This window comes from Myotis daubentonii, chromosome 1 (genome assembly GCF_963259705.1).
Source record: "Myotis daubentonii chromosome 1, mMyoDau2.1, whole genome shotgun sequence".
Taxonomy (NCBI): Eukaryota; Metazoa; Chordata; class Mammalia; order Chiroptera; family Vespertilionidae; genus Myotis; species Myotis daubentonii.
Window position 1 is genome coordinate 156,414,891 of NC_081840.1, and position 16,379 is coordinate 156,431,269.

The window sequence follows — 16,379 nt, forward strand, 5'->3', positions numbered from 1 at the left end:
AGCTATGTCCTGCCTTTTTAAAATCTGGCCTCAGGCTTCTTAGGCACCTTCAACTCTAAAAGCCTTCTTGGCACCCCCACATATGGTTAAGTGCCCTTTTTCTTTGCTCCTATAACACCTTAATCTTAGGCTCCAACAAATCATATTAAATTCTCTATTTTTTTCCTTCTGTACTAGACTGTAAGCTCTTGAGAACAGAGGACATTTGTATTTATCTTCAGGCCCCTGACAAGTGCCTGACACATGGAAAATATTCATATATATATATATGCAAAAGCAGGTTTACAGTTATACTACATGAAACAAGGAGTTTTTTCTTATTTATATATTAATTATTATATTATTTGTTATTCTCCTTATTATTGTGTATCCTTATTTATGATTTATATTTTAGGTAATGATGGCTGATAATTTAACCTACTTTTGCCCACCCCAATATATTTTTATTGAATTTATTAGGGTAACATTGGTTAATAAAATTCAAATATTCTAGGAATAGTTTTTTTTTAATATAACTGACATATAACATTGTGTGAGTTCAAGGTGTAAACATGTTGATTTGATACGTTTTATATATTGCAATATGAGTACTACTGTAGCATCAGCTAACACCTCTGTTGTATCACATAATAATCATTTTATTTTTATGGTAAGAATATATAAGATCTAGTCTCTTAGCAACTTTGAAGTATATAATACAGTTTTGTTGATGATAAGCACAGTGCTGTGCATTAGATTCCTAGAACTTATTCATCTACTACCTGGAAGTTTGTACCCTTTGACCCACATCGACAGAGGAGATAGTCTATAAAAAGTTTTTAATTGTGTGGACAGTAGTTGCAGAAAAGGAATAATAATAGCAACTAACAGTGCTCAGTGATTTTCATGAGTGAAAACTCTTAGTTTCTAGCCAGCACTGTCCTAACTGAACTTTCTGTGATGACGGAAATATAAATGTGGCTAGTGCAACTAATGAACTCAATTTCTAATTATATTTATTTTATTTAAGTTTAAACTTAAATATCCACATGTGTCTAGTGGCTACCATATTAGACAAAACTGTGCTTATTTTCCCTAGTTTTTGTTTCGCCCAGTTGGTTGCTTTCTACCTTGCTCAGAGCTCCATGAGGCAAGGCTTCAATTAAGTGGTGTGCTGGGAAATGTTTAATGTATATCCAACTAGCTCTCTGAAAAAGTTTGCTGATTTCCATGTGTAAATACTCCTACCATGCCTACTTTCAGGCTACTAATGTGACATAATTGAATACAGAGTTGGAAAGAGATATTCACTAGCAAATCATTATATAATACTGTCTTGATATAGACACAACAGCCGTAAATAACTCTGAGAACAAAGGGAGCAGTAAAATGTAGTAAAATAATTAGGAAAGTGATTGGTTTTGAGTATTTAATTTTGTATTTAATGCAATTTATTTATAAGTTTGCATACTTTAATTTTTCACAATGGTTATGCTTTAAAACAGTTTGTAAAATTCCTGAAAATTTAACGTTGGCTCTCAGGAGCCAGTGTAAGCCAGCTCTGGCTCATCACTAGTTCCTAGTAATTGCTGGCAGGTAAATAAGATCAAATGTAGGATTCTGTTTGGCCATGAGAAGGCATTATTAGATGAAATTTGACTTTAGGAAAGATTTTGGACTAGTCTCTGACAGAGGGGTCAGTTTGAGTCTCCTGGAAGATTGTAATTCTGGAGGAGCTGTGGGACTCATGATTTCACAACATGAATTCCAAAACCTTTACCACCCCCAAATAGCTTCACCCCTTCATGTCTGAAGGCTTATTGTCTTTAAGCTACTGAAATGAAAAGATCCTTGAGAGATATTAAGTCTTATCACTGAAGGAAGGAGAGGATCTAACAAATATCTTCTGAGGGTCTTAATGGGGAGTTTATATTAGGGTGGGGCCAGAGTGTACTCTGGTATATGGATAGGGATAGCCTGTATCTTTGAAAAAGTGACATAATAGGTCTCTATAGCTTGTTGGCTAAAGGAAGGGAGAAGCAGGGTGTGTGTGTGTGTGTGTGTGTGTGTGTAAAATCATTTCACTCTTTTGATTCTCAATACTGTTAGGCTCATGCAGTGGTTCTCAAAGTTTGGTTCCTGGAACAGAAGTATCAGTATCATCTGTGGATTTGTTAGAAATGTACATTTTCAGGACCCATCCCCAGACCTGCTGAGTCAGAAACACTGGGTGTATAGCTGGAAGTCTGTATGAACAAAACCACCAGGAGATTCTGATGCCCATCAAATTTAAGAATCAGTGTCTTAGTGCAGAGTTGGAAAAATTGGATGTGAATGTATTTGATGCATCTGAGTTTTTAAAAGTATGTATTCATAGTCACATGACGGTGTATGTTGTGTGATTCCATTTATATAAAATGTCCAGAATAGGTAAATTCACAGAGACAGAAAGTAGATTAGTGGTTGCCAGAGACCAGGGGAATTGGGAAGTTCAGGGTTTCTTTCTGGGGTGATGGAAATGTTCTAATGTAGAATTAGACAGTGGTGGTGTATCTCCAACATTGCTAAAACCACTGAGCTATGCACTTGAAAATTGTTAAAATAATTAATTTTATCTCAATTGAAAAGAAAAAAGTACTGATGTTTGGGGACAACCCCCAAAGATTTTGGCTGGGACCCAAGCATTAGTATTTTAAAGAATATCTCCTGCCCTGGCTGGTGGGCTCAATCGGTTGGAGCATCATCTGATGCACCATAAGGCGATAGGTTCCATTCCCAGTCAAGGCACATACCCAGGTTTTGAGTTTGATCCCTGGTCAGGGTTTGGGCAGGAGGCAGTTGATTGATGTCTCTCACCTCTCTCTCTCTCTCTCTCTCTCTCTCTCTCTCTCTCTCTCTCTCAAATCAATTTACAAAAATAGCTCCTGGTTGTTCCAATCTGCAGCCAAGATTGAGAATCCAAGTTAGTAGAAATAAGGCCACACATGGGTCATGTTCCTGGTCAAGGGGGCTCTGGTGTGAGTGTCTGCAGGAGGTGGGGTGAAAGCTCAGGAGAGGAGAAGCTTAGGGTGGACTTAGCTTCCTTTTAGCCAGGTGATGGGGCAGAAAGACCTTGGGCTCTCCATTCAAGTTGCAGTTGGAGCTCTGCTGTGCAATCTAGTTTACGTTACTTAATTTATCCAAGATGTAGCTATGAGAAGATTTCTGAGAAGACAGGTTGTGATAATGTTTATTGAAACTGGTATACAGGAGAAAACCAAGATGGCGGCATAGGTTGTGGGAGGAAATTGCTGCCTCCCACAACAACTTCAAAAATACAATGAAAAGACAAAATGGACATCATCCAGAACTACAGGAATGCTGGCTGAGTGGAAATTCTACAACTAGAAGGAAAGAGAAAAGCACACTGAGACTCAGAGGAGCTGCGGAAGTAAAGTGCAGAGGTATGGAGGCTTGAGCGCACGCGTGGAAAGGGGCTGGCACCTGAGGACGCGGCTGTCTTTTTGAATCGGGAGGGAGTCACAAGCTCCCGACTGCTCTGAACTCCGGTTCTGGGAAGCCTCTGGGGACCCAGGACTCATACGGGGAGCAACTGGACTCTCTGGCAGCAGGCAGAACTCGGAACTTGAGGGTGGCTTTCCCTCAGAGGTGCTTGCAGCAATTATCGGGACACTGAGACACTGGGCCCCTTAGGGCAGGGCTGAGGATCAGCCATAGCTGCTTGCTCTGCCCTGTTGATTCCTTGAGACCCCGCCCCATCCAGGCTGCAGCAGAGGCTTTTGCATATGAATGCCCTGGCCCTTTGCAACCTGAAAATTACCTAAAAAATTGCAGCTGGGCCAGACAGACCCAGAACTTCCAAGAGAAGGCCCAAGGCCCCACAGCAGCTTGCATTGCTTCACAGCTGGGCCTCATCTGGGCACCTCCAAACTCCAAAAAAGGAAGGGGAATCTGCAGATCTCTTCATAGCTCCTGCTGGGTAACCTCAAGCAGAGGCTAAATTAGCAGCTCCTTAGATCCGAGAGCCAGTGTACGCAGTGGTCAGAGTGGGACCATCCAGATTACAACTCCTCAGATCCATAAGGGACACACTCAGGGGGCAGACTCAGTGAGCACCAAAGTCCCATTGAAGGAAGTCTTGCCCCAGAGGGGTGTCTCCAGCACAGAAGTTCTCCCACTGCAGACACAGCTGATTCTCATAGCCAATTGGCCTGGAGGTCAATTCCTCCCAGTGATACCAACAACAATCAAGGCATAACTACAACAAGACTGTGCACAAAGCCCACAAGGGGGTGCACCAAGAGTGTCCACCTCAGGTAACTGGGGAGGCTGAGCCACTGGGCCTTATAGGACACCTAACACACAAAACCACTCTACCAACACAGGGAAGCATAAAAAATGCGGAGACAAAGAAACATGTCACAAATGACAGAAATGGAGGAAAGCAAATAACTGGATATAGAGTTCAAAACCACGTTTATAAGGTTTTTCAAGAATTTTCTGGAAACCACCGATAAATTTAGTGAGACCCTGGAGGATATGAAAAAAGACCAACTAGAATTAAGCATACACTGACTGAAATAAAGAATAATATACTGAGATCCAACAGCAGACAAGAGGATCCCAAGAATCAAGTCAAAGATTTGAAATACGAAAAAACAAAAAATACCCAACCGAAAAAGAAAAAAGAATCCAAAAATATGAAGATAGTGTAAGGAGCCTCTGGGACAACTTCAAGCATACCAACATCAGAATTATAGGGGTGCCAGAAGAAGAGAGAGGGCAAGATATTGAAAACCTATTTGAAGAAATAGTGACAAAAAACTTCCACTACCTGGTGAAAGAAATAGACTTACAAGTCCAGGAAGCACAGAGAACCCCAAACAAAAGGAATCCAAAGAGGAACACACCAAGACACATCATAATTAAAATGCCAAGAGCAAAAGACAAAGAGAGAATCTTAAAAGCAGCAAGAGAAAAAAAGTCAATTACCTACAAGGGAGTACCCATACAACTGTCAGCTGATTTCTCAACAGAAACTATGCAGGCCAGAAGAGAGTGGCAAGAAATATTCAAAGTGATGAATAGCAAGAACCTACAACCAAGATTACGTTATCCAGCAAAGCTATCATTCAGAATAGAAGGTCAGATAAAGAGCTTCACAGATAAGAAAAAGCTAAAGGAGTTCATCACCACCAAACCAGCATTATATGAAATGCTGAAAGGTATTCTTTAAGAAGAGGAAAAAGAAAAAGGAACTCTTACCATTTGCCACAGCATGGATGGAACTGGAGGTCATTATGCTAAGTGAAATAAGCCAGTCAGAAAAGGATAAATACCACATGATCTCACTCATTTGTGGAATTTAATGAACAACATAAACTGATGAATAAGGACTGATCCAGAGACGGAGAGGCATTGATTGGACTGTCGGGACTTGGAGGGAAGGTAGGGGAGGGTGGGGGTAAAGGGGAAAGATCAACCAAAGGACTTATATGCAAGCATATAGGCCTAACCAATGGACACGGACAATGGGGGGGGGGGTGAGGGCATGAGCGGGGGGTGGGGGGGTAGGGGATAACGTGGTGATAAGGACACGTATGTAATACCTTAGTCAATAAAAAATATAATTAAAAAAAAAGAAACTGGTATACAATAGGTGCTCAACAAATGTTAGTTTCCTTTGCTCTCCCAATTCCCTGTGGCTTTAATTTTGTGATTGACTCTTTGGGAGTTCATACTTGGCCAATTCTTTTTCTACTGCTCTCCAAACTGCTGGTGGATAGTAGAAAGATGGGGAGCACTGCTCAGGTATCTCTGCCCTGAGGCTTTTCCTACTCTGGCTTTACAGATAGCTTGGGCAAGGGCTTGCTTAATAAGGGACTTACCGTCTCCGCTGCCAGGTGAGCACACTCAGAAGGAAAATACTGATCAGCAGGAGAATGCAGCCGGCCACTGCCAACAGAGAAGTAGATCAACACAGTATGTCCTGGGCCAAGTCACAGAGCAGGCTGAGAAAATCCCCCCATAAGCAAGGACATCCCAAAGAGGTGGGCTCTGCAGCTTCTGATTTCCCCTCCCAGAGTGCAGCTCCCTCCCCCAACAGATTTCTTAGGTGCTCTAAGACTGGGTGAGGTGGCATGGATGGAGAAGGGCATAGTGCCTTTCCTCAAAAGGCTTTCAGGTGAGACCAAACTGAAAGACCCTCTTTTCAGAAAGGTTCAGAGCCCAGGCTTCAGTTAAAGAGGATGAAAGTGAGGCCTGTGACAGGTAAAAAAAATATCGGAACATAAAGATAAATCATAAACACTTTAGCATCTTTTGAAAGTGTTCATAGTTCCCAATAGTAGTGGAGTGAGCCATCTATCTACCTACCTATCTATCTTAAATGGGCCACAAACCATGTTTTTCTTCTTTTATCCCCAGCTTTATTGACATACTAGAGGCCCGGTGCATGAAAATTTGTGCACTGGGAGAGGGGGTCCCTCAGCCTAGCCTGCGAGAGCCCTCAGGGGATGGCCTACTGATGGCTTAGGCCCGCTCCCTGTGGGCCCCCCTGTGGGGAGTGGGCCTAAGCCACAGTCTGGCTCCCTGTGGGCTCCCTGTGGGGAGCGGGCCTAAGCCACAGTCTGGCTCCCTGTGGGCTCCCTGTGGGGAGCGGGCCTAAGCCACAGTCTGGCTCCCTGTGGGCCCCTCTGTGGGGAGCGGGCCTAAGCCGCAGTCTGGCCTCCCTCTGCGGGAAGCGACCGGGCTGAACAGGTGAAGGCACTGTCCCCATCACCCCGCCGCTGCTGCTGCCTCTGGCCTCCCTCTGTGGGAGGCGACTAGGTGATCAGGGGAAGGAGCTGCTCCCATCACACTGCTGCTGCTGCAGCTGCCAGCCCTCCTCAGCCCTCACAGCCGCTGCAGCTTTGTCTGGAAGGACGTCCGGTCTATCAGGTCTAATTAGCATATTATCCTTTTATTAGTATAGATCAGTGGTTCTCAACTTTCCTAATGCCGTAACCCTTTAATACAGTTCCTCATGTTGTGGTGACCCCCAATTTCATTGTTACAAATTAAACATAATTAAAGCATAGTGATTAATCACAAAAACAGTATGTAATTATATATGTGTTTTCCGATGGTCTTAGGCGACCCCTGTGAAAGGGTTGTTCGACCCCCAAAGGGGTCGTGACCCACAGGTTGAGAACCGCTGGTATAGATAATTGACACTAGAGGCCCAGTGTACGAATTCGTGCATGGTTGGGGTCCGGCCAGTCTGCCCGATTAGGGCCTGATCAGGGCTGGGCTGGCTGGGGGGAGGAGCTGCATGCAATTGGCCAGTGGGCCCCACCCCCAATTAGGGTGGGGGAGCTATCAGGGGTGGGGTCAGCCATGGGGAGGGGCTGCGGACTGATCGGGATGGTGGGGGCCCATCAGGGGTGGGGCTGGCTGGGGGCAGAGGCTGCAGGAGGTTGGCCAGCTGGCCCTGCCCCCTATTGGGGTCGGGGGGCGATCAGGGTCAGGGCTGGCAGGGGAAGGAGCTGCGGGCAGATGAGATGGTGGGGGCCCATCAGGGATGGGGCTGGCACAGGGGTAGGGGCCATGAGGGATTGGCCGGCTGGCCCTGCCCCCTATTGAGGTAGAGGGGGGCAATCAGGGGCGGGGCAAGTCAGGGAGAGGGGCTGTGGGCCGATCGGAGTCGGGTGGGCCAATTGGGGGCATGGCCAGCCTGGGGAATGGGCCATGGGGGGGTTGGCCGGCCGCCCACCCTTGATCAGGGTGGGAGAGGCCAATCAGGCGGTTCGCTGGTTGCAGTGGGCGTCATAGCGACCGGTCATTCCAGTCGTTACGGTGTTATGGTGGCTGGCTTTTTATATATATAGATATACATGTGTGAGTTTAAGATGTACATGTTGATTTGATACATTTACATAGTGCCATGTGATTACCACCATGGCATTGGCTAACACCTCCATCATGTCACATAATTACCATTTCTTTTTTGTGGTAAGAACATTTAAGATCTCCTCTCTTAGCAACTTTCAATTATACAATACAGTATTGTTTACTACAACCACCATGCTATGCATTCATACCCAGAACTTCTCTTCTAACTGGAGTTTGTGCCCTCTGATCACCATCTCCCTATTGGCCCCAGCACCAGCCCCTGATTATCTCCATCCTATTCTTTTTCTATGAGCTCATTTTTAATTTTATTTTTTTTCTTGCGGCAAAGCATGTTTTTCCCTCCTACCAGGAAACAACTGTGCTGTTTTAGGATTTTTTTTTTCTTCCCCTGGTTATACGTTCTCCCTCCCTCTTTGCTTCAACCCTCACTTCCAAGTATGGAGTGTTTTTCATTTAGGATCCATTCAGGAGGAGCTGCATGAGGCTAGTTTGAGACTTCATTGTGATTTTAGGTTATGTTAATTTCTGCATTAGTATTTAACTCTTACAGACATATAGTGTAAATAGGGGGTCATGATAAACAACTAACCAACCCACCCACCCACCAAGCAACATGTCCCACAATTGCTGTCTGGTGTACATTTTGTTAATAATAGAAGTGACTCCTACCCACCTGCTATCTGATACTCAGTGGTAAATATGAACATCTCTGTGGCTGTAGACACTTCTGTAGGTTTCTGAAAATCTATGCAGAAGAGAGAGGGGAAGATGCTCTGTTTAGGCAATTATTGGATTGCACAGGCTGGAGAGTGCTAGGGTTCTCCCTGAGCTAGAACCTCAGAGACTGATGGAAGGGACATAAAGGACAAGGAGAGGCCGTGCGCAAGTATTTCCTTCTTCTGCCTCAAGACACCACCCTCAGTATGGTATCACCTCTTTCTGACACTTGTTTTCCACCCTTTGAGGATTGGGAGGTCGGATGTGGATCTTGATCATCTTAACATCCATGGGGCAGCTCTGCCCATGCTGGCGAGGCTGCTCCAGGCAAACTGTCTTCCCTCTCTCCCATTTGATATAATGGCTTTTATCTTCATAGAAACAGATTCTAGCCATACCTCTAGTAAAACTTGTCGTGGTGAAGGGACAGGAAGCTTCACTCCCAGAAGGAATGTCTGTGATTGCTGGAAACTCTTCATCACCTGGCGGAGAGAGTGAGCAATGCTTGTGGAACTGAAAGGGGAAGGGGTCTCACATCCAGCCCCACCCACCCACCTCAGTTGACTCTATACACACTAGCTAAGGTGTGAATCTCAGTGCTGGGCATGTTATCTGCGGGTGCCACGTCACATGGCTCTACATCAGAGTCACATGGAGTGGCATAAGAGGCCCCAGCAGAGCCCAGTGAGAGGGAATTCTAATTCTGACCTTGGTTTTCCATAGAACTTTGAGAAACTCCTTTCTCTAAGCTTCCTACTCAGCCTGGTTTCCATCTGTGTCTTGGAAACAGGTCATAACAATGCCAATACCATTGAACTATCAAACAAAGTAGAAAGGCACAAAAGGGTAGCTTTTCTCTGTTATAGGCCCCCATTCAGCATGGGTGTTGTCATTTACCCAGGACACTGCCCCACCTTGTCATCCTTTTACAAAGGAAACCAGGGACATGCTATGACCAGCAGTATGGCTTACTGGAGACAAGCTATGGGAAAGAAACTCAGAATTCTCAAGAATCCAAAAGGAAGTCATGGAATATGGAAAAGAGTGATGAGCAAAGAAACCTGTAACCCATTGTTAAATGTAACTGACTTTTAATACACACACACACACACACACACACACACACTTATATATCATTCTCATCTGAGGATATGTTTTTATTGATTTTAGAGAGACAGGGAGGAAAGGGGAGAGACAGAGACAGAGAGATATCAATGGGTTACCTCCTGTATGTGTCCCAACAGGGGATCAAACCTGCAACCTTTTGGTGTATGGGACATACTCCAACCAACTGAACCACCTGGCTAGGACAATGTAAGTGACTTTAGATTGTAGAAATAGTAGTATGATTTCAGAATGAAAATAGCGAAGATCTCAACATACATTGGTTGTATGTATGGATGAATGAGTGCGTGAGTGTGCCTGCTAGTGTTCAAATAAGTCCCTTCTCTGCACATTTGCATTTGTATCAAAGCTCAGGTGGGAAGTATGCAAGGGGAAGTTGCCTGTCAACAGTGTAGCACTGTACAAATAATGGATTTACATTATCAGTAAATTAGAAAGGTGTGGGTTGCAGGTTGGACTTTCCCCTTTGAACGAGGGAGAGAGGAAGTCTTGGTAGCTTAGAGGAAGAAGTGGGGTTTCAGGATCAACTAAGAAAGGGGAAGCATTATCACCAGTGAGTGATCTGGGGGCTCTGGAACACTCCAAAGATCTTTTCTCTTCTTCCCTCTTCTGCTACTTATCTCCACTCAGGGTACAGGGGACCTTAAGTGATAGAGACCTTTGAGCAGGGGTCCTCAAACTTTTTAAACAGGGGGCCAGTTCACTGTCCCTCAGACCATTGGAGGGCCGGACTATAGTTTAAAAAAAAAACTATGAACAAATTCCTATGCACACTGCACATATCTTATTTTGAAGTAAAAAAACAAAACGGGAACAAATACAATATTTGTATTTGCATGTGGCCCGCAGGCCATAGTTTGAGGACCCCTGCCTTTGAGTCTCTCTAGTGTTTTTTATAGAATGAGAAAAAATAGAGTCCCAAGGAGATTAACTTGTCCAAGGTTACATAGCTGGTGGGTGAGGAATTCCACCCTGGTCGGCCTGATGGAAAAAGCAATCTAGTGAACTCAGGAAGGTGCCACCATACCTAGAAACTGATCATTCTCACTCTCACTTGTGCACTTGAGCTGGGGCTGTGTCCATCTCGTCTTCCCACAGATCATTTTGCAGGTGCTTGTGGCAGGACCTTTCTGTTCGGCCCTGAATCCCTGGGCGCACTTATAGTGAACTGTCTGGCCCACCACGAAATGATAAATTCTCTTTGAAGCTTCATGTTCCCATGGTGGAGGCTCCTTGCAATGACCTGGAAGAGGGAAAGGAAATTCCAAAGGCAAGTTGGAGAGAGCACTGTGAGTCCAAGTTTCCCCTTCCTAGAGACCAGACCTTGGTTCTTATTTTTTTGTTTGTTCATTTATTTTCTTTCATTTAACCAGTATGTATTGAGAATGTCTAAGTATCAGGACTTGGCTAAGTACTTTGTGAGAAGGCACAGAGACTCAGTCACTCTTGCAAAAGGGGTCAGTCAATTGGGTAAGAAAGACATATGAAGGCAGAATGTGCTGAGTATTATAGTTAAAGAACAGACGTTCATTATGGGAACACAGAGGCATGAGTAATTACTTCTGACGATAGTGAGAGCTTTGGTAAGTGCACAGGACTGGGAAGGATGGTCTCAGCTGAGGGATAAGAGCAGGCTTAACTCAATTTGGGTCACTGAAAAGTGAAGACCAACCACCCCTTATCTCCACTGCTGATTGAGGAAGCTACATCCTCAGGTTGCAGCTGATGGTCACCTTGGGACCATGGTAGAAGGACTGGGGACAAAGCCAAAGCCCAGAGGAGAGAGCAGCTGAGAGAATCTCAGAGAATTGGAGCCTGATCTCTGATCAAGCCATACCTGAAGCTTGCCCTGCATTAGACCAATGAAGGCTTCTGGAAATTCCCTGTGTTTAGTAACTTTCCACTCCCAAACTAAAACCCAAGCCTGACTGACCTTTAACCCTAAAGATCGTGTCCTGCTATGATATAATCTCAGGATTTTTCACTCCATCCCCAATCTGGACATATGGAACCATATGTACCCTCTATTCTTCAGACATAGGAAGCTACACATATTCTCTGACCTTCCAAACCTTCCACAGCCTGAATACCCAATATGAGCTCTACAAATACTCTGTGTAACCTTCGGCCCCACCTGGAAGCTTAGTGGTTCTGTCCTGAGCAGTTTGCTCTAACACCTGGCAAATCATGGCTGAACTTATGTTTTAGTCTCAAAAAATTTCTTTTACAGTCAGTGATATCTATAACTGACTGAACCTGTTTTTAATTGGGTTTGCTTCTTTTAAATGAAAACATACTAATTAAGACAATATGTGAAATGTCCATTAGCTAAAACCAGCTGGTTATCTCTTGAGTAAGGACAACAAACATTGACTTTTTGAGAAACCTTTCAATAATTGTGGAAGTTATTATGGGAGAAGTAGAGAAAAAAACAACAACTAAACTTGCTTTGAAATACCATTCCAGTACAAAGTTGGGTGTGTGTGTGTGTGTGTGTGTGTGTGTGTGTGTGTGTACATGGATAAAAACCTCACATTGCAACAATGCCCCTGGATTATTCTTTTAAAAAAAAAAAATAATGGAAGATGCAAATAAATTCGAACTAGTCTAAAATAAGTAATCAGTAGAAAGATTTCTAGTCTAATTCGGGAGACCCAAGATCTTATTCCTAAAATATGTGAGTTTAGCCAAGTCTTTTACCTTCTCAATGTCTCAATTTCTTCAGTAAATTGAAGTAATACTCCTCCTCCCTCACTCACTGGGTTGTGAGGTTCAAGTGAGATTTTATACAATACTAGGGGCCTGGTGCACGAAATTCGTGCACTGGGTGTGTGGGGGGGAGTGTCCCTCAGCCCAGCCTGCCCCCTCTCACATACTGGGAGCCCTCAGTCGTTGACCCCCATCACCTTCCAATCGCAGGATCAGCCCCTTGCCCAGCCTGACGCCTGGGCCAGAGGTGTCAGGCCTGGGCAGGGGACCCTCATTTCCCCACATCACTGGTTCTGCCCCCAGCCCAGGCCTGATGCCTCTGGCCCAGGCGTCAGGCCTGGGCAGGGGACCCCCAGACCCCTCCGATTGCTGGCTCTGCCCCTGGCCCAGGCCTGACGCCTCCGCCAGAGGCGTATACCCCCATCACCCTCCGATCGCCTGATCGGCCCCTTGCCCAGGCCTGACGCCTCCGCCAGAGGTGTCAGGCTTGGACAGGGGACCCCCATCTCCCCCCGATCACTGGCTCTGGCCCCCGCCCAGGCCTGATGCCTCGGCCAGAGGAGTTGACCCTCATCACCCTCCGATCACCAATCACCAGATCGGCCCCTTGACCAGGCCTGAGGCCTCCGGCAGAGGTGTCAGGCCTGGGCAGGGGACCCCCAGTTCCTCGCGGTTGCAGGCTCCACCCCTGCCCAGGCCTAACGCCTCTGGCTGAGGCGTCCGGCCCAGGCAGCGGGGACCTGCAGCTGCAGGGCCCCGCGATCGTGGGCTTCGCTTTAGACCCAGGCAAGCGACCCCTAGCTCCTGGGACTGCCAGCTTCGACCGTGCCCAGCTCCCATCGCTGGCTCCACCCCTACTTCCTGCTATCACTGGCCAGGGCGGAAAAGGCACCTGATTCTCCGATCATGGCTGGGGGGCAGGGCAAAGGCAGCCCCAGGGCCGCCTTTGCCCTGCCCCCCAGCTCTTAGCTCCCCCCTGGGTTTCCGATCACTGTCAGTGGCAGGGGGCTTCTTCCTGCTTTCCCTTTCGCCTCCCTGCATTGTGCCTACATATGCAAATTAACCGCCATCTTGTTGGCAGTTAACTGCCAATCTTAGTTGGCAGTTAATTTGCATATAGCCCTGATTAGCTAATGAAAAGGGTATCACCGTACGCCAATTACCATTTTTCTCTTTTATTAGTGTAGATGTTCAAATTCTTTATAATCTTATACAATCAGCATGGGACCATAGGTTTCTGTAAGGTCAGCTGGTCCCCCAAAAGCTCAGGCTTTCCTAATGGACTCTATTTCCTCCTGACATTATGACTTGACTTTAATCAACATGATTCATCTCGGAAAGTTGCAGCAGCAACTGGGTAGTTATGGTGCTCACTAATCCATAGTCCATTAGCCAGGAGGTATTTGTCTGCAGCTTCACGACTCACCAGTATAACCCAGCACATTTTACACACACACACACACACACACACACACACACACACACACACACTCTTCCTAAGAAACATCTTGAAGTAAATTGCTGTGCGGGCAGTTCATTATCTTCTATTTAGGGGGAAAAAACAAAGTATTTCCTTTAGAGAAGGAGCTATTGTCTGCTCATGTTTATATCTTCTGTTGGCAGTGCCTGGTACCTTTAGTCCCAACACGTGCTTTTTGAATCGAATCCAATTGAATTGAATTGAATTGAATTATATTTAGCCAGTTCTCAAACCAGGAAGAATTCCTGAGGCCAGGTTGGCTTCTGTGAAAGTGACTTGAAATGCTGAGCCAAGAGCCTGCAAATGCTATTGTTGACATGATATCCTTAGAGGAGAGGATAATGGGACAGGCTTTCTTCCTTTGGGGACCACATCATATACCTGCAAGAGAAGGGCTGGCTCCTAGTACTCAGACAACAGTTGTTCAGATTCACCTCTTACCTAGGTTAACTTGGTCTGTGGGCTGTGTTTGGCTTTGCATTTCTGTGGCTTTTCTTTCCTTCTGTTCTTCAGGTTTAGGAGTAGCTTGTTTTTGTGTGTTCCTGAGGGCTAGAGAATATGAATGGAATGAAGCAAATAACTTCACAAATGTTTATAATAGTAAACACTCTTCATGTATTCACTTACTCAGAAAGGATCTTTCTAGTGCTTGCAGTGCACCAGGAAATATCAAAGTGCTGCGGTTACGAAGATGTGCTACACATGTGCCCTGCCCTTGGGGTGCTTTTAGTGGGCCCTGTTCATGTCAAGCCCAGACCAGCACTGGCCTGTCAGTATTCATGTGTGTAATGACAATGGCCTTCAGCATAGACATAACAAAATTTGCCATATCAATCATTTTAAGTGTACAGTTCGGTGGCATTCAGTATATTCACATTGTTGTGAACTAAAATTGTTTTTTAATTGTTCGATAATTATTAGTGTAATGTCTGTTTCCTTCCTGACCCTGAAATACAAGTTTCTTGAGTACTGGGTATCCTGCATGCCTAGACCAGTACTTGGACCTAGAAGACACTCCTTAAATATTTGTTTAATATATGAATATTCCAGCAACCAGTAAAATTAGTTCCTGTGTAGTTCAGACCGAACAATGTTTGTCTGTGGGGCCAAGTGAACAAAATCTGAAGCTCTGTCTCACTCTCTGCTATGATCTTCTCTTCCCCTTGGCAGCTACAAAAGGAAACACTTACAATTCATTTTGCACTGACATTGGTTTTCCCAAGCAGAGTGGCCCGCGTGTCCTGTACAGTTCATGAAGATCGTCTCGCTGCTTCTGCGGAATCCTGTCTTGCAGTCACAGTTTATCAAGGTGCCCATTTCGTAAGTGATGGCTTCGAATGTGGCGTGTCTGAGATTTGGTGGGCTGGGATAACAAAACTCTGAGAAGGAAAAGAAGCATATTACCAGTTAAACATTCACACATTTAACCATGCAGTGATTTAATCACACATATCTGTGTTTTATTTAAAGGATTTATATATACCCCACTTTTTCCTAGAAAGAAACTAAGTCTGTTGCCATTGTTCTTTAGAAACTTTTGTATGAGAGACAGTTCAAAATTTAATTTCAACCAAATTAAAACATAAACTACAATATATTTTAAAGTAAATGAATAAAAATGAATGAAGTTTTATTCTGAATATGCCTCATGCTGAGCAAGTAGAGAGAGGAAGACCAAGGAATATGAGGAAAGCCATGTAAATTTATTTATTTATTTATTTAAGGCCATGTAAATTTAATTAAAAAACAAAATGTGTGTGTGAGAAAAGAACCTTTCAGGATTGCCCAACTTTCTATAATTAATGATTCTGCACCACTAAAAAAAAAAAAAAATAGAAATTTAAAATGCTTCCCTCAATGTCTGGCTAGTAGGAAGCGTGTGTTTCTCACCCTCCTACCCATCTGTGAGTTTTCCAAATTCCTTTTTATACTGTAAAGACCTGCCCCTCACTCAGCTCAAAAAATGGACCCTGATTTCCTACTAAAGACCCTTGATGTAGTGGCCAAACACTCAACTATAAAGGGGGAAATATATTGGTCTAATCAGAAAGATGCAACAAGTTCCCCTTTTAAGAAACTAGATTTTTAGGAAGAAGCCACACACTGGATAAAAGAAGTGGATAAGAAGGATCACAGGAAAAAGGAAAAGGTGAGAAAGCTGGGGCCCCTACCACAGCCAGCCTCTCCACCCACCAGAAAGGCAGCTAATCCGGGCTGGTTGCTGCAGTAGTTGCTGGTAGAGGATGATCTGCCAATTGCTTATTAATAACTTGGATTGTAGTGAAGGTTCCCGGTGCCCGCACACTCTGCTCACCAGCATCTTGTCATCCTAGATATCACCCCCCATCTAAGACTTGGGACACTCCTATTGCCCCCAAGAACAGAAGGTGAGAAGAATGTGGACAGCTTGCCCCACCTCTAACCAAGAAAGGACTAAATAAAAGCAATCTCACTGGCTCAGTGGGCCAGCAGTTAT

At 44.8% G+C, this 16,379-nt stretch overlaps 1 protein-coding gene across 1 annotated transcript in view; it reads right to left on the reverse strand.

The window, feature by feature from the left end:
* The window catches only part of IL2RA (interleukin 2 receptor subunit alpha), a 55,123-nt gene that overhangs the window by 2,970 nt on the left and 35,774 nt on the right, over positions 1 to 16,379 (reverse strand). Inside the window, exons 2-7 of the mRNA XM_059663556.1 lie at positions 15,094 to 15,282; positions 14,345 to 14,452; positions 10,742 to 10,957; positions 8,988 to 9,071; positions 8,546 to 8,617; positions 5,868 to 5,934 (exon numbers count right to left, since the gene is read on the reverse strand). Coding sequence (XP_059519539.1) covers positions 5,868 to 5,934; positions 8,546 to 8,617; positions 8,988 to 9,071; positions 10,742 to 10,957; positions 14,345 to 14,452; positions 15,094 to 15,282 — 736 coding nt within the window. The remainder of the gene's footprint in view (positions 1 to 5,867; positions 5,935 to 8,545; positions 8,618 to 8,987; positions 9,072 to 10,741; positions 10,958 to 14,344; positions 14,453 to 15,093; positions 15,283 to 16,379) is intronic.